The sequence below is a fragment of the Pan paniscus genome, chromosome 9 (assembly GCF_029289425.2).
Source record: "Pan paniscus chromosome 9, NHGRI_mPanPan1-v2.0_pri, whole genome shotgun sequence".
Taxonomy (NCBI): domain Eukaryota; kingdom Metazoa; phylum Chordata; class Mammalia; order Primates; family Hominidae; genus Pan; species Pan paniscus.
In genome coordinates, this window is record NC_073258.2 from 77,904,963 (window position 1) to 77,929,142 (window position 24,180).

Genomic DNA, 24,180 nt, shown 5'->3' on the forward strand with positions numbered 1-24,180 from the left:
CCTCTATCTCCCAGGCTCAAGCTCTCCTCCCACCTTAGCCTCCCGAGTAGCTGGGACTACAGGCATACACCACCATGCCCACTAATTATTTTATTTTTTGTGGAGACAGGGTCTCAATTTGTTACCCAGGCTGGTCTCGAAATCCTGCACTCAAGTGATCCTCCTGCACTGGCCACCGCGCCCAGCTTACTCTCTATACTGAATTGATTCAGTCTCTCTCTCCCAAACTCCACACTCTCAGGCGAGAGCCTTTCATTGTCCCAGTTTAAGTCACGTGTCTACTCCTAGTCCTTCCAGCCTCTTAGAGGATAATAGGCAGTGCAGGTTTTCTCTATGAGTGGAAAGAAATGATGGATATCACTTATCATCGAGAGATATAGGCAGGTGGTAAAGCAGCATTCTATTTATGTTCCTACTTATATATTCTTTTAAAAGTTTCTTTCTCTCTTTTTTTCAAGGTTTGAATGTTTCAAGATCAAGAACTCAGTAAACTACCATCTGCTTTTTACCTTAGTTCTATTCAGTTTAATAGTAACCACAGTAAGTCATATTTTGTTTCTAACAGATTAAGCATGTAAATTCACCATTTATGGAGTTTGACTTATTTTACTTCCAGTATTTGCTTCATGCTGTCAAACTGAAATCTTTCTACACAAAACAAGAATATCACACTGACAAATATTGCTCCCTTGTTCTCTGTTCAAATGTTACTTCTCACTGTAATTGAAATACTTTTAAAAATCTGTGTAGTTTTTAAAGGGAAAAAGCAAAAAAGCAAATATTTAGTAGCAATAATTGGGAAAAATTAATTTTTCTCATAGATGGACATATTAGCTCCTATTTGTTAAAAATGAGAGATTGGCTCTGCTCCATTGGTCCAAATGTGACTGTTGTAATGGTTAACTTTTCTCTAGTAAGTTGAGATAGCTAGTCACTTCTAATTCTACATTAATGCTTTTTTTCTCAAGTAAATTGCATTTTATATTATGAAAATATTTATTGCAGAAAACATTTATTGAAAACTTACCATGTCAGGCACTAGAAATACAGAGATGATTAAAAAGCAGTTGCTATCTATGAGGAGCTCATTCTGTTAGAGATTTTAGACATGTACACAAAGAATTGCATCAAAAGATAATAATTGCAATAATAGGGGTAAAAACTACTTATATGGTGATGAGATAAAGGAGGTTCAGTCAAGGCTTCATGCATGAGTCAAGGAAAGCTTCTGAGATGAGGCACTTGCACTAGAATTTAACTGATGATTAGGAGTTCATCAGACCCCTGGGCAAGAGTGCAGTGAAGAATGTGTAGATAGCACTGTTGTTTGTTCATAGGCAGAGAACTTTGAAACAACATAGTGAACTACCATTTTCAATCACTTACTATATGCCAGATATTGTAACTATGTACTTTACCTTTATTGTCTCATTAAATCATCACCACTGGTAGAATTGGGCAAGATTTAATATGGCTGGAACATATGGTAATTGAAGAGCAGTGAATGAGTCTAGTGAATTAGACAAATGTCAAATTATAAATACCCCTCTATGCCTTGTTTGAGAGTTCAAATATTTATCCTCGAAGAAGTGTGGAGCAGTTAGGCGCAGTGGCCCACTCCTGTAATCCCAGCACTTTGGGAGGCTGAGGCTGGTGGATCACCTTTAGGTCAGGAGTTCATGACCAGCCTGGCCAACATGGTGAAACCCTGTCTCTACTAAAAATGGAAAAATTAGCTGGGTGTGGTGGCACTCCCCTGTAATCCCAGCTACTCAGGAGGCTGAGGTGGGAGAATTGCTTGAACCCCGGAGGCAGAGGCTGCAGTGAGCTGAGATCGTGCCACTCCACTCCAGCCTAGGCAACAGAGTGAGACTCCGTCTCAAAAAGAAAAAAAAGAAAAGAAAAAGGTAGTGTGGAGCCAATAACTGGTTTAAAGGAAAGATGTAATCAGATACGTGTTTTAGAAAGATTGCTCTGGTTATGAGGCTGGATTACAGGAGTATGAGGCTAGACCCAGGGACTTTTGTATTTGCTTTAGTAAGATATGAGACTCAGGTGAAAGTAATATAGCTGTGGGGTTGAAAAGAAACGGTCATAAGTAACAAACTGCAGGATATGTGACCCACTTCATAGTAGAGGGGGTGGAAGTAGAGTAAAAAGGAGTTGTCTAGAATGACTCCTGGCCTGGTTGTCAGGATAGATAGTATGTCCTTAATCAAAACAGGAATCTTGGAGGATGAACAGCTTTTGCAGGATAGATAATGAGTAGGTTTGCGCCATGGGGTAGGGGTAGAGATAAATTCAATATGAAATGTGTTAAGATTGAGGTGCCTGACATTAATTACATCTGAGGCTTTACAGTTAGGCTGGCCTAAAGATGTAGAATTAGGAATTGTCAGGGTATAGATAGTACAAAAATATGAGAATAGATGACCTGAAAAAGTAGCATGGGCCGTTAAGATGACTAAAGGGGCCAGGCACAGTGGCTCACACCTGTAATCCCAGCACTTTGGGAGGCCACGATGGGAGGACTACTTGAGCCCAGGAGTTCAAGACCAGCTGGGCAACATAGTGAGACCTCGTCTCTACAAAACATTTTTTAAAAATTAGCTGGATGTGGTGGCATGCACCTGTAGTCCCAGCTACTCAGGAAGCTGAGGTGAGAGGATTGCTTGAGCCCGAGAGGTCAAGGCTTCAGTGAGCCATGATTGTGCCACTGCACTCTGGCCTGGGTGACAGAGTGAGGCCCTGTCTCAAAACAAACAAAGACTAAAAGTACAACCTAATGAAATACTTACATTTGAGGACTAGGTGGAAGAAATGGAGCTAGCAAAAGAGACTGAGAACAAGTAATTAGGGATGTAAGAAAGCTAGGAGAGCCTGATGTCATGGAGTACAAAGATTTCTAGAAGTGAAAAATGGAAGAACAGTTGCCTCTGAAAGGATGAGTACAATGAAGATTGAGAGCTAATAGAAATTTTCAGTTGGAAGACCAGGTAACCTTAATGAGGATGCTGTCAGTAGTAAATTGATGGAGGCAAAAGCCAGATTTCAGTTAGTTGAGATGTTGAATAGGAGGTTGAGAGGGCACATATGCACTATTTACTTGTTTCCACATTACTTTGCCTAAACTACTGTATTAGTCCCTTCTCATGCTGCTATAAAGAAATACCCAAGACTGGGTAATTTATAAAGGAAAGAAGTTTAATTGACTCACAGTTCCGCATGGCTGGGGAGGCCTCCGGAAACTTAACAAATCATCGTGGAAGGTGAAGCAAACACATCCTTCTTCACGTGGTGGCAGGAGAAAGAAGTGCAGAGCGAAGGGGGAAGAAGCTCCTTATAAAACCATCAGATCTCATGAGAACTCACTCACTATGATGAGAAAAGCATGAGGGAACCACCCCCATGATCTGTTCACCTCCCACAAAGTCCCTTCCCCAACACATAGGGATTACGATTCAGATTACAATTCAAGATGAGATTTTGGGTGGGCATACAACCAAACCATATCAACTACATATTGGTTAATCGTGAAAGAATTGTAGAATTTCAGAGGTGAAATGAAGTCTTGTTATGATATGAAAGAAGAGAATCAAGTCTAGAGATTGTCAGTGACTTGCCTGGCCAATCAAGTGTATATAGACAATTGGTGGGAGAGACAGACTTTGAAGTCAGATTTAAGTTTGGATCCAGGCTACTTAAAAACTTTGGGACCTTGCAAATTACTTAATCTCTCTCAGCCTTAGTTTCCTTTATCTGTTAAATGAAGAAAATAATAGTATATATTTTATGTTAGTTGTGAAAATTAATACCTAACACATAGGAAGGACTCCATAATTATTTGCTTTAAAAAATGTCTTTAAGAGGTATGTCGTTTTGCATTTCTTTTATTAGTAACAATGGGAATCTGATAGCATTACCTATATAAATGGAAATTAGTATTTTGAAATAAGAAATTTCAGAGATTAAAAGCATTCTCCCTTACTGGGTTTAGAGTTACAGATATACAATATCTCATACACATCATACTTTTAAAGCTCATAATGCTTAAAGGAAATAATCTGGGTTTGGTTTTTTTTTTTTTGTACTGAGGGTAGAAACTTCTTTAGCCAAATAATAAAATTATATAAAATTTTATGGGATTGCTACATTAAATGAGGATATAGAAATATCTAAATCCAGTACTTAATATCAAAGATATTATAGTCTTGTAGGGAGAGAAACAAACCATTAAATGCCACAAAGTTTATACATGAAGAGTAATGGTAGAAAGGAGTGTGACTGGTTGCTTCTGCTATATAGAGAAAGGATCAGAAAAGGCTTCAAGAAGGAGGTATAGTTTGAGTTGAATCCTAAAAGATAAGTAATGAGTAGAGGAGGATTTCTGAACAAAGTAAAGAGCAGCATGTTTAAAAATACAGAAGCGTGAAACTAGCACATTTGAGGAAGCACAGTACTTTCTGGAGACTTGGATGAGGAGGAAGCAAGAAGACAATAGTGAGACCAAACAGAAAGGAAGGAATCATGGAAGGATTTGAATGTTAGGCTAAGAAATTTGAACTTTGTCTTGCAAGTGATGAGAGTCATGGCAGGGTCATGACTTGAATTTTGATTCCCCTGTACCATGTCATTTAAAAACTGTGCTCCTGTAGGGCAATACATGCATGTTAAATCTTAACTAGGCATTGAGCTTAATCATCCACATGACATTGGAACCTACAACTAGGGTTTGTGTAACTGTGAATGCATCTAGAAGGTGAGTTAGAGATTTCTGGAAGCATAAGAAAGCATAAGAAATTTGTTTTAAATGTCTTCACTTACTGAGTGCCTACTGTATGCTAGACACTTTCAGGTATTTTAGCTTATCATTCCTCATCACTATTATTGTTCATTATCCAGATGAGGAAGGATGTGTCTTTTAGTTAAATTACTTGTCCAAGGCACGTAGCAAGTAAGTGGCAGAAGTTGAAATTTACTCCTATCTCTAAGTCCGGTGTTCTCTCTGTTGTAGAACAGATCTGCTTTGGGGATTGTCAACATAACCTCTTCACTCCTCATGAGAATCCATATATCCTTATCTCTCCTTGATACTGATGCAGAGTTTGGAGTGGTCCACAACAGATCTAAAACATTCTACTCACCATAACAGGGCTAGCACTGAGGAAATCCTCCTGTAGATACTAGCTCTCCTGTGGCATGCCACTTGATCTGATTGCTTTTACATGGCTAGATTCAAGTCTGAGTAAGATGGGGGAAGCAGGAGAGGTTTGGGATTTGCAGAGTAATTGGAGTCGGTTTTTCCCCCCTTCATAATGTACTTCATTCACATGTGTTTTTTCTAATATTTTGCAGGTTTACCTTAAGGTAAAAGAGCCGATATTCCATCAGGTAATTTTTTGTAAATTATTACACATTAGATTGTTTACGATACATGGCTGCTTTGTGATTTCCTTGTCTAAGAAATGATATGCAGATAAAAATTTTTTTAATGAAATGGTAGATGTTCTAAGGAAGTTCAGTGTTTAAAAGGGAGGTTGTAAACTCAAATGCTTACAGGAGTCAAGTGTAGGTAACAGGAATATACCTGGGATAGCCAATGCGCAGGTCCAGCTGGCTGTTGGTATTCAGTAATACAGGTGCAACATTGCTATTATAAGCAGAAAGAACCAGGAAGCATTATGCACATACACATAAAGTCTTTTTATGACATCTAGAAAAGACAGACTGAAAATTCCTTGAGTATTTTCCCCCTAATATATTTTAACACATTTTTTGACATGGGAGGTGATGTACATTGAAGGAAGCAGACACAGGAAACTTTATTGTAGGAAATGGTGATTTAAGTGCATGCCATTATGATACCAGAGTGAAATAAAGAAGTAGGCCTTTGAGTGTTGCCATGTGCCTGGTACTATGCTCACTACTACACAGACTTCTAATCTCACCAACAGTCCTACTAATTGGGAATTATTATATACATTTCAAGGAAAATGAGCTCAGAAATATTAAGTAATTTGCCCTAGGGTGACACAGTTATTAAGGGGGAGAGCCAGGATTATAACCTAGATTTGTCTGACTCCTTTTCACCATTCTTTTAACAAACTAGCAAACAAAAATGAATAAATAAGCACGCTTTTCAGAAGTGCCAGAGTTTTAAAATATTTTGTGCTTATATAAACATTTACTAATGTTCTTGTAACTTTTACAATTCAAGCTATACAATAATCATCTAACTGGAATCTGGCTTTTGAAATATATTCTATAACCACATTATTATGCCTTGCTTTTCTCCAGGTCAGCTGCAGGTAGATGAACTAAAGTAAATGGTACAGAAAAGACATCCTCACGGCCGGGCGTGGTGGCTCACACCTGTAATCCTAGCACTTTGGGAGGCCGAGGCAGGTGGATCACTTGAGGTCAGGAGTTCGAGATCAGCCTGGCCAACATGGTGAAACCCCATCTCTACTAAAAATACAAAAATTAGCCGGGCATGGTGGCGTGCACCTGTAATCCCAACTACTTGGGAGGCTGAGGCAGGAGAATCGCTTGAACCCAGGAGGCAGAGGTTGCAGTGAGCTGGGATTGCACCACTGCACTCTAGCCTGGGTGACAGAATGAAACTCTGTCTCAAAAAAAAAAAAGAAAGAAAAGAAAAGACATCCTCACTTTCTTGTTTATTGTAACTTGAAATGATGCCATTATGTAATTACTATTTTATTTAGAAAGTTTTATTAACAGTATAAAAAACAAAGTTGGCCAGGCACAGCGGCTTATGCCTATAATCTCAGTCCTTTGGGAGGCTGAGGTGGGAGGATTGCTTGAAGCCAGGAGTTCGAGACTAACCTGGGAAACATAGCAAAAAAAGAAAAAAAAAATCGGGCATGGTGGAACATGCCTGTATTCCTAGTTACTTGGGAAGCTGAGGCAGGAGGATCCCTTGAGCCCAGGAGGATCCCTTGAGCCCAGGAGTTTGAGGCTGCAGTGAACTATGATTGTGCCACTGCACTCCAGCCCAGGCAACATATCTCTTAAAATAATAATAAATAAATGAAGTTAATTTGTATAAATACCTCAGTTTTTATAAACTTGTTTGCCTTTACTAAGAAAGAAAAATAATGATCACAAAAATATAAAATTTGGAAATTCTGGGTTAATTTTTACAAGTTTTATGACCATCTGTTTTTCATTTTGTGCTTTAGAACTATTTGACACTATGTAATAAAAAACAACTCTTACTAAGTCACTACCCCAGTGCAATATCCATGTGTTTTTCCACTAATGAAGATTTTCTTCCCTATGTATAGCAGTAATATTTATTGATAAGAAGAGAAGCAGGATGAAAGCTAGGTGTATCCATGCCCACTGTGGCTTGTGTCCTAGGCCTAGAGATTAAAAATCAGGATAGAGAAATGAAGAAATAAGGGAATGCTAGAGTGAAGCAAATAAGTAATCTAAAGGTAAAAGACATTCTTTCATTCAACAGATGTCTACTGTCTGCCTTCTCTGTACCAAATTCTGAGCTGGAATTTGGAGACAGGCAGCAAAGCAAAGACTTTATGATCTACATACAGTCAAGCAGACCTGGATTTAAAATCTAGTCTCCTCCACTTACTAACTGTACACCCTGGACAAGTTAGTTAACCTCTCTGAGCTGGCTTCCTCATTGTTCAACAATCTCCCCACCTTTTTTTTTTTTTGAAATAGAGCCTCGCCCTGTCACCCAGGCTGGAGTGCAGTGGCTCAATCACAGCTCACTACAGCCTTGACCTCCTGGGCTCAAGCAGTCCTCCCACCTCAGCCTCCCAAGTAGCTGGGATTACAGGCACACACCACTACAACAGGCCGTTTTGCATCTTTTGTAGAGATGGGTTTTACCGTGTTGCCCGGCAGGTCTCAAAACTCCTGAGCTCAAGCAGTCTGCTCACCTCAGCCCCTGCCTCGGTGAAGCTCAGGCAGGGTTACAGGTGTGAGCCACTGTGCCCAGCCTGAACAAACCCTTTTTAAGTGCCTTCAATGTTCCAGACACTGTACTAGGCACAAGAGATACATATACTAGTGAATAAAATAACAAGCCCTGCCCTCAAGGACCTTACACCCTATCTCTATAGTAACCTCCTAAGTTTGAGGATTGAATGAAATAATGTGTATAAAACCCTTGTCACATAGTAAACACTCAATAAATGTTAACTAACATTAATATACACAGGCAAATAAGATATGGCCACTAATCTCAAGAAGATCATTGTCTAATCAGTAATACAGACTTGTAAAAATTAATTGCAGTATATAAGTCTTGTGATAAATATGTAAAAGCAGTGGTAATATAGACAAGGGTAAGCTCTGTCTACTTAGATGACTCATAGAGGGGCTTCAGGAGAGTCTTGAAGATGAACAAGATGTCACAGGTAGAGAAGTAGAGAAAGGCTATTCCATCTATAGAGAAGCATGTGTTAAGGCAGCAGTCCCCGACCTTTTTGGCACCAGAGACCGGTTTTGTGGAAGACAATTTTTCCACGGACAGCCAGGGGATGGTTTTGGGATTCCACCTCATATCATCAGGCATTAGATTCTCATAAAGAGTACACAACCTAGATCCCTTATATGTGCAGTTCACAATAGTGTTTGCGCTCCTATGAGAATCTAATGCCACTGCTGATTTGATAAGAGGCAGAGCTCAGGCGATAATGCTCACTTGCCTGCAGCTCACCTCCTGCTGTGCAGCCCAGTTCCTAAAAGGCTGCAGACCTGTACCAGTCTGGGGGATGGGGACCCCTGTGTTAAGGTACAGAAGTGTGAATTGGTAACTCTTGCACATGAAACAGGAGTACAAGTTCACCCAGGGATTTGTGGTAGTGTGCTGAAGTGTTTACAGAATCAGTGACTGCATCTGAACATTCCTATTTTCCTATAACATTTATTTTATTCAACTATATTGTAGGGATTAAACTTTTTTTTTTTTTTTTTTGATAAGGAGTCTCACTGTGTCACCCCGGCTGAAGTGCAATGGCACAATCTCGGCTCATTGGAACCTCCACCTCCCGGGTTCGTTATTCTTATGCCTCAGCCACCCAGGTAGCTGGGACTACAGGCGTGTACCATCACGCCAGGCTAATTTTTGTATTTTTAGTAGAAACGGGGTATCGCCATGTTGGCCAGGCTGGTCTTGAATTCCTGGCCTCAAGTGATCTGCCCGCCTTGGCCTCCCAAAGTGCTGGGATTACAGGCGTGAGCCACCGCACCTGGCCTAATTTTCATATTTTCAGTACAGACAGGGTTTTTTCGTGTTGGCCAGGCTGGTCTCAAACTTCTGACCTCAAGTGATCCGCCTGCCTTGGCATCCCAAAGTGCTGGGATTACAGGCATGTGCCATCATGCCCAGCTGGGATTAAACTTTTTAAAGTTAAAACAAATATAAATATGTTACAGAACTGAGTACAATGACCACATGAATTTTTAGGATGAAACAAGAAACTTCAAAGAAGTTTGTGTTTTCAATGTGCCTCTCCCGTCTCTGTCCATCAGGAATAAGTCACCCTTCCTTTGCTATTAGGAATATTTCATAGAAAAGTTTTAAAAGCATCGGTATACTATAAATATTTGGTATGGCTGGCCCTAGCTGTAGGAGATGGGTTTGGATTACTGGTGAGGTGGTTAGGTCATGAGGAGCCCTTTATACTATGCTTAAAGTTATAAGCAGTCAGGAGCCATTAAAGGGTTTTAAGCTGCAGTATGACCAAATCAGATTCTCATTTTAGAAAGATCATTGAAAGGCTACCTAGGGGCTGGAGGAAGGAAGTAAAAGGCCAAGGAAAGAGAAAAGTTTGATTTCTGTTGCCCTAGTCCATTGAGAAAGGATTTTTTTAAAAACCAGTGCTATAGGATGATATGAAACAATACACTATAGATATAATAAGTAAATTTATATAGTATACATACATGTTAGAAGGTGATAACTGCTATAAAAAAGAAAAATATGTTAGGTTGAGGGATGTCCTTCCACTTGCCCCTCCTTCACTCTCTCCAGTCACACTGAGTCTTGCTTTATATTTCAAACACAACAAGCATGTTTCTACTTTAGGACTTTGGCACTCACTATTGCCACTGCCTAGGATACTAGTACCCCAGCTATCTACATGGTTTATATCCTCACTTCATTCAGGTCTCTGCTTAAATGTTAACTTAGCAGAGAGGCCTTACCTAACAACTCTGTCTAAAATTACAGCCCATCCTTCTCTGTGTTATCCTGATTTAACTTTTATTAGTTGCTTTAGTAGAGAGAAAACACTAATAATATTTTTATAGCCTTTGGAGTTTGGAGACTGAAAACAACTATTAAATATAGAAAGATAAAATTTCACTATAAAAATATACATATTGTTAGATAAAAATTATAAGGAGCAGAAAAGTATACATTCTGTCATCTTTTTATTAAAAAAAAAACCTCTATAAGTTGAGAAATCAAACTTATATAGCTGAACATGCTGCCAGCCAGATAAAATCAGTTTCTATATAGTCGGAAGGAAACAATGAATACTAGGTAGGCCACTAGCAGTGGGGAGCATCAAAAGTATGGGGTAGGGTGCTCTGGAGAGAAGAAAGTTAATTTGAAAAAGTCCCATGATGTTGCCAAGGCATAGGTTCTTTCCTAATCCATCATTTCGTATGCTCAACATATTCCCTGGGAAATTCATTCCCTTTGACTCCTATATGCTGACAGTTCTGTTTCTTCAGCTGTGATTTTTCTTTTAAACTATAGACCTAGGAATCCAACTTCTGCTAGAGGTCTCTACTTAGATATCTCACTGGCACATCAAACTGAACGTATATGCAGAAGTGAACTCACTACTTTTCTCCCTAGTCTTTCTTCTCTTCATATATTCTCTAATCCAATAATTAATTTTGCCATGCACCTAACTGTCCATGCCACAAACCAGGCCATCATCCTTGTCTTTCCCCCTGTCTAACTTCCATTCAAATTGATGATTAGTCTGAACCCTAAATCTCTCTCTAATCTGGCCACTTCTGTGCATCTCCCCTGATATTACCCTAGTTCAGGTCTCTATCTCTCACTTAGATTACTGCAACACATTATCATTGGTCTGTTTCCTGTCAGTCTCACCTCCCTCTCTTTCTCCACTCAGCACAACAGGGACATCTTTCTAATACATGAGTCTGACCATGTTATCTATTGGTGAAACCTTCATTGGCTTTCCATTATTATTATTATTATTATTATTATTATTATTATTATTTTGAGACAGAGTCTTGCTCTTGTTGCTCAGGCTGGAGTGCAATAGCACGATCTTGGCTCACTGCAACCTCTGCCTCTCGGGTTCAAGCAGTTCTCCTGCCTCAGCCTCTAAGTAGCTGGGATTACTGGCACCCACCACCACACTCAGCTAATTTTTTGTATTTTTTAGTAAAGATGGGGTTTCACCATGTTGGCCAGTCTGGTCTCAAACTCCTAACCTCAGGTGATCCACCCACCTCGGCCTCCCAAAGTGCTGGGATTACAGGCATGAGCCACCCCACCCAGCCTTTTTTTTTTTTTTTTTTTTTCTGAGACAGAGTCTTGCTCAGTCGCCCAGGCTAGAGTGCAGTGGTGCAATCTTAGCTCACTGCAACCTCTGCCTCCTGGATTCAAGCAATTCTCGTGCCTCAGCCTCCCCTGTAGCTGGGATTACAAGCATCTGCCACCACACCTGGCTAATTTTTGCATTTTTAGTAGAGATGGGGTTTCACCATGTTGGTCAGGCTAATCTCAAACTCCTGACCTCAAGTGATCCGCCTGCCTTGGACTCCCAAGGTGCTGGGATTACAGGCGTGAGCCACCACACCCGGCCTCTGTTACTGTTATATAAAGTCCAGCTCCTTAACATGACTTGAAAGGCCAGATTTGACCTCTGGTCTCTGACTCCATTTTTCCTATTCTATATTCCAACAATATACTATAAGGATCTTTTTTTCCTCCTTGTCTCTAGAATATAAGATATCATAATAATTCTCTTCCACTTTCTTTTAAGGTAACTGCTACGTGAGCTTCAGGTATAAAATTTTAAACACCGTATCCTCCAGAAAGACTTTCTACTGTGTAAGTCTGGATTAGGTGGCCTTCCTATGTGTTTATAAAGTACTCTGTACAGTTCCTACCATAGAGTTATAATACTATATTATAATTGCCTGGTTATTTATCTCTCCCTTTACTAGATTGTAATTGCTGTGAGTATAGGGATTATGCCTTTCTTGTTCACCATTTGTAGCAGTATAGCTATGGTTATGGATTTAAGCTGGCACTGAGACCCTAATAAGCTTTAATCTAATACTATGTTTACTCAGCTTTATAGAAGGATACAGGGTGAGAGTTATAGCAGATGTAGCCTCTTCATCTCATCAGAAGACCCAGAGCTATTCATATACATAGCTTCTTTTGTACCCTCATCCACATAAGATTCAGACTAGCCTGGGCAACATAGTGAGACCTTGTCTATACTAAAAAGAAAAAAAAAATTAGCCAGGATGTGGTTACCACACCTCTAGTCCCAGCTACTTGCGAGGCTGAGGCAAGAGGATGGCTTGAGCCTGTGAGATCAAGCCTGCAATGAGCTATGATCATGCCACTGCACTCCAGCCTAGACAACAAAAGACCCTGCCTCAAAAGAAATAAGAATAACAAAATAAAACTTAATCAAAATTCTATTATAACTCAAAAGCAAACAGTATTATTATTGCTTAGGAATGCATTTGTAGATGACTAGTTTAAGTTAGTAATTATATAAAGAAAAGCAAAACAATGTTTATAATACAAGTCAGGAGAGTGGTTTCCTCTAAGAAGGAAGGGAGAGGGTTGGACTGGGAAGACACACATGCAGCACTTCTTGGGGGTTAACAAGGATTTACTTCTTGACCTGGGTGGTGCTTTCTCAACTATTGGCTTTATATGTATTTGCTAACTCATATTTTCCCACTAGGTTCAATTTTCCAGGTACTAATACACATCTAATACTCAATACAGAAAAGAAAGAAGAGCCAACGCTAGGAAGATGTGGGAACATATAGAATAAAGAACACAGGAAAATGGATTAACCTTAGTCAACAAGTGGGCACCTTTTTTGGAGACTAGGGATGAGAAAGAATGCCAGGGGAGGATGCATATAAATGCAGAGGCATTTAGAAGAGTTAAAAGAATTCAAGTTTATACTATTGTAAAATGGGAAGCACAATTACTGTATTTGCTGAAAGCAAAGCTAAAGAGAAGAGAGGAGCTAAAGAGAAGAGAGGAGCTAAAGATTATGAGGCAAAATTACAGCATTTGTTCAGGTTTCAGCAGATATTTAAAATTTCAAGGATCCATTCAGAATTAAAATTGATATAGGACTTCTGATACTGGTTATTTAATAAAGTTAAGCAGACTCTTAACTTTTCCTCAGAAGTTAGCATGATTTAGTGATTTAACACATTTTTTAACATTCTATTCTTTAAAACGTAGTGAAGGATAATAAATATTTACATTTAATTGGGAAGGCTATTTTGGTAGGCAAAATAGACTTCCTTTGCCAAACAATAATGATTGTACTAACCTCATTTTCCATTCCTATTTAGGTCATGTATGGAATGTTGGTCTTTACATTAGTACTTCGATCTATTTATATTGTTACATGGTAAGTAGTTTGGATCATCTGCACCATGATTGAAGTATATTCAGACCTATAACAGTAAATCTATAGGCTAAATCAAAATAACACATAAAAGCTCACTTCAGTAGAGATGTTGGAAGAAAACTATAACCCAACATTTATTGTTATATTATAAGGAATACTGGGTCTTCAGACAAGTTGTTAATGGGCATCATGTGAAAACTAGGGTTCCAAAATTAAAGACATGGGAAAATTAAAGAGAGCTGTCGACGATGGCCTTGTTTTGAATATTTATAAAATTCATTAGATATTAGAGACCTTAAAAATCCTATAGTTAAAAAAAAATTGTTTTTGTCTTTCTTAAACCTACTTGACTAGGGAATTCCTTTTACATAGTACCTCTAAGGAAGGCTGTTAATGTCACAAAGAATTAGTATTTCATGAAAGATTATTTGGGAAATGGGTATAATCTTTAGGCATTCATGAAAATTAAATAAGAAATAACATTCATGAGATTACCTTAAATAGGGCCTGGCCACACAACAGGTGTTCAATAAATAAGTAGTATGATTTGTGGGTTTGTTTTTTTTTTCTTTTTTATTAAACTTTTAGTTTCTAGATAACTGTAAAAATGCATACCTTTGTAAAAAATAATAGATCCCAGTATCCTTTACCAATCTCCTCCATTTGTAACATCTTACAAAACTATATTACAATATCAAAACCAAGGCTTGATATGAATACAGTCAAGATACAAAACATTTCCATCATCAGAAGGATGTCTATGTTGCCCTTTTATAACCAGACCTACTTCCCTCCTGCCCCACCTCACTCCTCACTCCCTGTCCTTAACCTCTGGTGATCACTTAATCTGTTCTGCATTTCTGTTTTTGTCATTTCAAGAATGTTATATAAATGGTATCAGATATATAACCTTTGAGACTGGCTTTTTGAACTCAGCATAATTATCTGGCGATTAATCCAAGTTGTTCAGTGTGTCAATAATTCATTCCTTTCTATTGCTAAGTAGTATTCCATGGTATAGATGTACCACAGTTTAACCATTCATCTGTTGAGTAACATCTGGGTTGTTTCCAGTTTGGGGCAATCATGAATAAAGCTGCTATGAACAATTGTAATGCAGGTTTTTATGGGAACACAAGTTTTCACTTCTCCGGAATAAATGCCCAGAGTGAAATTGCTAGGTTTTGTAGTAATTTATGTTTAGTTTTTCTCAAAACTGCTGAATTGTTTTTCAGAGTAGCTCCACCATTTTTACATTCCCACCAGCAATATATGTGTGATCCAGTTTCTTTGCATCCTCACCAGAATTTGGTAGTGTCACTATTTTTAATGAAGTTTTTTATAATTTGCATTTCCCTAATGGCTAATCACGTTGAACATACCTTCCATGTGCTTATTTGCCATATGTATATGTATTCTCCCTGGTAAAATTTCTGCTCATGTCTTTGCCTGGTTTCTCTTTTTTTATAAGAGATAATAAGGACAGTTTCTATTGTTTTTACAGTTGAGTTGTGAGATTCTAATTCTTTATTAAATATGTGATTTGTGAATTCTTTCTCCCAATCTATAACTTTTCATCCTCTCTTTCAATGAGCAAACATTTTTAATTTCAATGAGGTCAAATTTATCAGTTTTATGGATTGTGTTTTTGGTGTCAAGTCTAAGAACTCTATACCTACCTATAGATCCCAAAGATTTGTTCTTATTTTTTTTTCTAAAAGATTGTATAGTTTTACATTTTACATTTAAGTCTGTGGTTTATTTTCAGTTCATTTTGTATAAGGTGTGAGGCATAGGGTGAGGTTCTATTTTTCCCATGTGGATGTCCAACTGTTCTAAGACCCATTAGTGGAAAAGACTATCCTTTCTCCATTGAATTGCCTTTGCACTTTTGTCAAAAATTATTTGGGTAGATTTGTGTGGGTCTGTTTTAGGGATCTCAGTTATGTTCCATTGATTGATGTGTCTCCCCCTCCACCAATACCACACAGTCTTGATTACTGTGGCCATATAAGTCTTCAAATCATACAGACTGATTCCTCCCACTTCATTCTTTTTTTTCAAAATTGCTCTAGCTATTCAGGTTCCTTTGCCTTTCCATATAAAGTTTAGAATAATATTGTCTAAATTTAAAATCTTGTTGAGATTTTAGGAATTATAGGAATTACATTAAATATGCATATCAATTTGCAGAGCTGACATCTTTACTATGTTGAGTCTTCCAGTCCATGAACACAGTATGTCTCTTGATTTATTTAGATCTTTAATTTATTTCATCAGCATTTTGTAGTTTTCAATTTAAGCAGTTGTGATATTGTATTTTTAAATTTTAGTGTCCACATGTTCATTGCTATTATATAGATACACAATTGATTATCTTTTATTCTGCCACCTTGTTGAAGTCAGTTCTAGGAGAGTTTTTTTGTAGATTTTTTTGTTTTGTTTTGTTTTTTGCTTTTTTTGAGACAGAGTCTCGCACTGTCTCCCGGGCTGGAGTGCGATGGCATGATCTCGGCTCACTGCAGCCTCTGCCTCCCAGCTTCAAGTGATTCTCCTGCCTCAGCCTCCCCAGTAGCTGGGATTACAGGCGCCCACCACCATGCCCAGCTAATTTTTCTGTATTTTTAGTAGAGACGGAGTTTCACTATGTTGGCTAGGCTGCTTTCAAACTCCTGACCATGTGATCTGCCTGTCTCGGCCTCCCAAAGTGCTGGGATTACAGGTGTGAGACAACACGCTCGGCCCTGTAGATTTGTTTTTAAGATTTGCTGCAAATAGAAATAGTGTATATCCTCGTTCCTGATGTGTGTGCTTTTTAGTTCCTTTTTGCCTTATTGACCTGACTAGAACTTCCAAGACTATGTTGAGTAAGAGTGGTGACAGCAGATCTCCTTGCCTTGTTCCCAATTCTAGGGGAAAAGCATTTAACCTTTCATCATTAAGTTAAATGTTAGCTGTATGTTTTTTATAGACGTTCTTTATTAGGTTGAGGAATTTGCCCTCTATACTAGTTTGATAGGGCTGCCACATAAAATAAAATATCATTAGATTGGGTGGCTTAACCAACAAACTTATTTTCTCACAGTTCTGGAGGCTAGAAGTCTGAGACTAGGGTGTCAGCAGGTCTGATGTCTTCTGACACCCCTCTCTTTGGCATGCAATTGGCCACACAGAGAACACAGAGAGAAGGTGTTCATTTGGTCTTTTCTCTGTGCATGCCTGGGTCTGATTTCTCTGTGTGTTTGTGTCCTAATCTCCTTTTCTGATAAAGGACACCAGTTAGATTAGGGCCCACCCTAATGACCCCATTTTAACTTAATTATCTCTTTAAAGAACCTATCTCTAAATAGTCACACTCTAAAGTACAGGGGGTTAGGACTTTAACATATGAATATCAGAGGAGACACACTATATCCTCTATTATTTTTATCATAACTTTTGTTATCATAAATGGACCTATAATACACTCTATTACTAATTTTCTTTATCATGAATGGGTGTTGGATTTTGTCAAACGCTTTTTCAGTATTAACTGATTTTATCATACTGTTTTATTCTGTAGTCTGTTAATAAGGTGGATTATATTAATTGATATGGGAATATTGATCCAGCCTTGTATCCTGGGATAAACCTTACTTATGTAATTCTTTTTATATATTCTGAATTCTTCACTTGTTAATATTTTGTTAAGGATTTTTGTGTCTGTATTCATGAAGGATATTGGTTTGTAGTTTTTATTTTTTGTCCTGTCTTTTTCTGGTTTTGGCATCAGGATACTATACATTTCATTAAATGAATTGGGAAATGTTGCTCCCTTCTATTTTCTGGAATAAATTGTGTACAATCAGTGTTAACTCTTCTTTAAATGTTTGGTAGAATTCTCTAGTGAAACCATCTGGGCCTGGAAATCTGTTTTTTGGGGCATTTTAAAATTACACATTTTAAAAATAAAGGAAAATCTGACACCTGTTACAACAGGGATGCACCTATAAGACATTAGGCTAAGTGAAATAAGCCAGTCACAAGAGGACAAATACTACATGAGTCCACTTATATGAGGTTCCTAGAGTAGTCAACTTCATAGAGACACAAATAAAATGGTGATCAGGGCCTGGTGGGGAGTAGGATGAGGGGGTTCCCTGGGGAAGGCATTGGAGAGTTATCGTTTTATGGGTACAAAGTGCAGTTTGGGAAGATAGAAAAAGTTCTGGAGATAGACAGTGGTAAGGGTTGCACAACAATGTGAATGTACTTAATGCTACAGATCTATATGCTTTAAAAGGGTTAAAAAGTTAAACTTTATGAATATTTTAACATAATAAAATGTTTACATTAAACATATGCAGAAAAATAAAATTACAGGTTCAGCTTCTTTAATAGTCATGCAGTTATTCACTTTTTTCTTTTTTCTTCCACTCTTGTTGAAGACATGCAGCTATTCAAATGATTGATTTTGGGTGAATTGTGGTAGTTTGTGTTTCTTGAGGCATTGGTTCATTTCATCTAAGTCATCAAAATTTATGTGTGTAGCATTGGTTACAATATTCCCTTGTTTTCCTCTTGATGTTGAGAGGGCTTGTAGTGATAATCTGTTTCATTCCTAATATTGGTAATGTGTTAGTCTTCTCTCCTTCTTTTTTGGTCAGCCTTGTTAGAAGTATCTCAAATTTTATTGATCTTTTTAAAAACCAGACTTTTGTTTGATTTTCTCCATTTTTCATTTTTCAGTTTCACTGATTTCTGTTCTTTATATTTTCTTCCTTTTGCTTGTTGTGGGTTTATTTTCATTTCTTTTTCAAGGTTCTTGAGACGGAAGCTTAAATTTTTATTTCAGACTTTCCTATTTCCTAATGAGCATTTAGTGCTATAAATTTTCCTCTCAGCCCTACTTTAGCAGTGTCCCACAGCTTTTTATATGTTGTATTTCATTTTTATTCAGTTCAATGTACTTTTTAAAATTTCTCTTGAGACTTCCTCTTTGACCCATGGATTATTTAGGTGTATGTTGTTTCACATTCAAGGGTTTGGAGATTTTCCTATTGTCATTCTTGATTTCTTGTTTGATTTCATTGTGGTCAGAGAACACACTCTGCATGATTTCATTTTTCTTAAATTTGTTGAGGTTTGTATTATGGATCAGGTTATACCAAGGATATTTATGCCAAGGATATCTTGGCATATGTTCCATGTTTGTTTGAAAAGAATATGTATTCTGCTATTGTTTGATAAAATCTTCTATATATGTCAATTAGATCCTGTTGGTTGGTGGTTGTGTCAGTGTTCCCCATGACTACCCTCAGGTCTGATGATTCACTAGGATTCACAGAACTCAGCAAAGCTGTTATACTCATAGTTAAGGTTTGTTACCTAAAGGTCAAACTGATACAGCATGGCCCAAGACCCCAGGCAAATAAAAATAGGTGTTTCCTATAAATCACGTTAGTTGCATAAACTATCTGGCATGGCCCAAAGTGTCGAGTATACAAAGACACTCTTATTGGGTAGGATTTTCTAAAGTCTCAGAAGTTATCTCCCAGGAGCCAGTCAAGAGCCAGTCCTTTCTTTGAAATGTGCAGTGTTTGTGCCCCAAGTCCACCGACTTAGCTATTTAATGCTCAATGGTATTTTTTAGTTATTCTGTATCATTGTTGATTCTCTATCTAGTTGTTCTATCAGTTGATGACAGAAAAATACTGAAGTCTCCAAACATGATTTTGGACTTGACTATTTCTCCTTCATTCTATCAGTTTTTGCTCCTCACATTTTGCAGGTCTATTTTGATGCACAGACATTTAGAACTGCTGTATCTTCTTGGCAGATTGGCCTTTTTGTCATTATGTAATGTTCCTCTCTGACTCTGGTAATCTTCTTTGCTCTGAAGTCTAATTTATCTGATTAATATATCCATATTAGCATAGCATTCTTTTGATTAATGTTTGTGTGGCATATCTTTTTTCATCCTTTTAGTTTCAACCTGATCATACTGTTATATTTGAAATGCATTTCCTTTAGACATTATATAGTTGAATCAGTTTGAGTCATGTTTTTAATCCACTCTTCCAATTTCTTTTAATTGGTGTATTTAGATCATTTATATTAATATAATTATTAATATATTAGAACTTAACTGCCATTTTATTTTTTGTTTTCTATTTGTTCTCTCTGGTTTTTTGCTTTTATATGCTTTTTCCTGCCTGTGAGTTACTTAAACTTTTTCTTTTTTTTTTTTTTTTTTGAGACGGAGTCTCACTCTATCGTCCAGGCTGGAGAGCAGTGGCGCGATCTCAGCTCACTGCAAACTCCGCCTCCCGGGTTCACACCATTCTCCTGCCTCAGCCTCCTGAGTAGCTGGGACTACAGTGCCTGCCACCGCACCCGGCTAATTTTTTGTATTTTTAGTAGAGACGGGTTTCACCGTGTTAGCCAGGATGGTCTCGATCTCCTGACCTTGTGATCCGCTGGCCGTTAGTGTGTCTATAGTGCTTATGTTTCTCTTTGTATTGCTTTTTTAGTGGCTGCTCTCAGTATTACTTTATATATGCATACCCTATCAGAGTCTAATGTTAATCAGCATTTTACCAGTTCCAGTAAACTACAGAAAACTTACCTCCCTTTCATGTGTCTGTATTCGATTCCTAGGGCCACCATGACAAAGTCCACAAGCTACGTGGCTTTAAATAACTAAAATTTATTGTATCACAGTTCTAGAGGCTAGAAGTCCCAGATGAAAATGTCTCAGGGCCATGCTCCCTCTGAGACCAGTTGGGAAATTCTTTCTTACCTCTCTTCCTAGCTTCTAGTAGTTTGGTGGCAAGCTTTGGTATTCCTTGACTTATAGCTGCATCAGTCCAGTCTTTGCCTTTGTCACATGGCATTCTCCCCATGTCTCTGTGTCTTCACATAGCTATCTTCTTATAAGGACACCAGTCATATTGGAGTAGGGCCCACCCTACTCTAATATAAACCCATCTTAAATAATTATATCTGCAAGGACTTTATTTCCAAATTAGGTAACATTCTGAGGTACTAGAGTTATGACTTCAACATATCTTTTTTAGAGGTGAAAAATTCAACTCATAAGAATGCCTTTACCCTGACCCATTTAAAATATAATTGGTATATAATATATATGTATATTATATATATATATATTTTTTTTTTTGAGCCAGAGTTTCACTCTTGTTGCCCAGGCTGGAGTGCAGTGGCGCGATCTTGGCTCACTGCAACCTCTGCCTCTCGGGTTCAAGCAATTCTACTGCCTCAGCCTCCCAAGTAGCTGGGATTACAGGCGCTGCCTCCATGCCTGGCTAATTTTCATATTTTTAGTAGAGACAAGATTTCACCATGTTGGCCAGGCGGGTCTCAAACTCCTGACCTCAGGTGATCCACCCACCTCAGCCTCCCAAAGTGCTGGGATTACAGGCGTGAGCCACCGCGCCCGGCTGTCTTTAATATTTTGTCTCCATGCATTTAGAACCATATCAGACAGTGTTATGATTTTTGTCTTAATCATAATACATAGCTTAGAAAACTCGAGAAGGAAAATGTGTTGTGTCCTCCCACATTTATACTCATTTCCATTGCTCTTTCTTCCTTCCTGATGTTCCATGATCCCTTTTTTCATCATTTCCTTTCTGTTTAGAGAACTTCCTTTAGCCACTTTTTAGGGTAGGTCTCCTGGAAATGTAGTCTCTTAGGTTTCCTTCACCTAAGAATGTCTTGATATTTATTTTGTTCCTAAAGGATATATTTACTATATATAAAATTCTAGGTTGACAATTATTTTTTTTCAGAATTTGAAAAATGTCATGCCACTTCCTCTGCCCTTCACATTTTTTTTTAATGAAAAATCCTTTATCATTTGAATTGTTTTCCCCCATAGGTAAGATGTTGTTTGTCTCTCACTACTTCAAGATTTTCCTATGTCTTTAGTTTTCAGAAGTTTGGCTATAGTTTGTCTTAATGTGAATTTCTTTGGGTCTAACATGTTTGAGCAGGGCTCATGCCTGTAATCCCAGATACGTGGGAGGTTGAGGTGGGAGGATCACTTGAGGCCAGGAGTTCAAGACCAGACTGGGTATCATAGAGATACCCCATCTGTAAAAAATAAATATAAAAATTATCCAGGCATTGTGATATATACCGGTAGTCCCAGCTGCTTGGGAGATTGAGGCAGGAGGATTGTTTGAACCCAGGAGTTCGAGGCTGCAGTGAGCTAGGATTGTGCCACTGCACTCCAGGCTGGGCAACAGAGCAAGACCCTGTCTCTTGGAAAAAAAAAAAAAAACTTAAAAAAAATCACATGTTTTGAGGTTGGCTCAGCTTCTTGAATCTGTGTGTTTGTTGTTTTTAGTTAGGGAATTGTTGAGTTTTTTGTTTTTATTTTTATTTTTTTAACAAATTTAGAAGTTTTTTGCCATTATTTTATGAAGTACTTTTCAGCCCTGCTCTCTTCCTCCTCTCCTTCTGGGGGACACCAATAACAAGACACTTAGATCTTTTGTTATAGTCCCACAGGTCCCTGAGCACCACCTCATTACTGCCAGGTACTCGTAGAAGTCTAGGTTCCTCTTTGGCCTCTGTTGGCAAGCCAGGGGGAGAAGAGGCTCTTGATTAACTGCTGGGCTGAGTTGGGAGCTCCCTCTCCCTACTAGGCCACTGCTTTGTCTGAGAGGGGAAGGATTGCTTTATTATTTCTTACCATCTGGTTTCCACTGACACCCAAGTGGTGTGGCCATGGTATCTCTGGCCAGTGGTGAAAATTCTGACTCTGCAGTAGGTCTCTGACACTACCCCACTGGGGAGGGAAAACAGTGTCTCATCATTGCCACGGGAAGATAGATATCCAAGCTCCTCACATGGTCTCTAAGGGAATAAGGAACTAATTACTGTGGGTGGGGATGAGAGTCCCAAGCCCTCACTACTTGGCCTTCTTAACCTGGCATGGGGTTGAAGCACCTCCTAATACCCTGATGAGGATGGAAGTCTAGGCTCCCCATTCAGCCTTTGTTGCATGAGTGGGAAATCTATTGCATGGCAGGGTGACTATAATGTATTATATATTTCAAAATAGCTAAGATAGCAAATTTCAAATTTCTCACCACAAAAAAATAAGTGATGGGTATGTTAATTAGCTTGATTTAATCATTCCACATTGTATACATATGTCAAAACATCACATTGTTCTCCATAAATGTATATAATTATGATTTATCAATTTAAAATAATATTAATTTTTTAAAAAGAAAAGACATGGAACTCACCACTGTATCATTTCTCAGGTCCCAAAATCCCTAGTTAGTCTGCTTCTTCTCAACACCTTTCAGGGTCTTCTTATGTTTGTCTTATATATAATGCCCAGCAGTTTTAGTTTTACTTAGTGGAACGAATATGAAAAAGTATATCCAATTCATCTTCCCAGAAGCCCAAGTCCCAGTTTATTCTGTTTTTAATTTAGGCCCCTTAGGTAAATATAAAGAAGCATAAAATACAGTCCTTGACTTAAATCAAGTCTGATAGACAGGGTACCAATACTTTTAGAAACACAAATGACAGACCTTTAAAAAGCACTTAACAGTGGCAATCCTATGAAATAAAAGCAACTTTCTTCCATCTGTCTTGCCACAACTTCTTTCCTATATGTCCATTTGTTGATCATTTCATTTAGCACTGGTCATTATTTCCTTATCTGTCTGCTCAACTAGACTGTGAGCTTCTTAAAGTCTTAGTTATCTTGGTAATCCCTGGATCCCAGGATAGTGCTTACCCATAAATGTTTTTAAAATCAAATTGAAACTCTTAAAACTTTTGTTACTTTTGTCTGATGAAACATCTGAAAATTCCTCCTGTAACAAAACACCTAGAAATTCTAAATATAATATAACAAACATCCTTTAAATGCCCAGATGAGTTCAAAAGAACATAAAATTCCAGGCTGGGCATGGTGACTCATCCCTATAATTCCAGCACTTAGGGAGGCCAAGGCAGGAGGATTACTTGAGCCCAGGAGTTTGAGACCAGGCTGGGCAATAATAGGGAGACCTAGTCTATACAAAAAGAAATTTAAAAATTAGCCAGGTGTGGTGATGCATGCCTATAGTCCTAGCTACTTGGGAGGCTGAGATGGGAGAATCACTTGATCCCAGGACACTGAGGCTGCATTGAGCCATGATTGTACCACTGCACTCCAGCCTGAACAACAGAGCAAGACCCTGTCTCCAAATAATAGCAATCCAAAGTATCTGTATTAGGCCATTATTGCACTGCTATAAAGAAATACTGGAGACTAGGTAACTTATAAAGAAAAGAAGTTTAATTGGCTGACAGTTTTTTAGGCTTTACAGAAAGCATGGTGTGGCATCTGCTTGGCTTCTGGGGAGGCCTCAGGAAGCTTACAATCATGGCGGAAGGCAAAGGGGAGCAGACACGCCACATGGCAAAAGCAGAAGCAAGAGAGAGTAGGGGAGGTGCCGTACACTTTAACCAACCATATCTCTTGAGAACTCACTCACTACCGCAA

At 38.3% G+C, this 24,180-nt stretch overlaps 1 protein-coding gene across 4 annotated transcripts in view; it reads left to right on the forward strand.

Moving 5' to 3' along the window:
- ACER3 (alkaline ceramidase 3) overlaps positions 1 to 24,180 on the forward strand; it is a 166,050-nt gene that overhangs the window by 124,445 nt on the left and 17,425 nt on the right. For all 4 annotated transcript variants that reach the window (XM_003808151.6, XM_034933417.3, XM_034933419.3 and 1 more), the window contains 3 exons: positions 459 to 540; positions 5,356 to 5,391; positions 13,603 to 13,661. In XM_003808151.6, the coding sequence (XP_003808199.1) occupies positions 459 to 540; positions 5,356 to 5,391; positions 13,603 to 13,661 (177 nt within the window). The remainder of the gene's footprint in view (positions 1 to 458; positions 541 to 5,355; positions 5,392 to 13,602; positions 13,662 to 24,180) is intronic.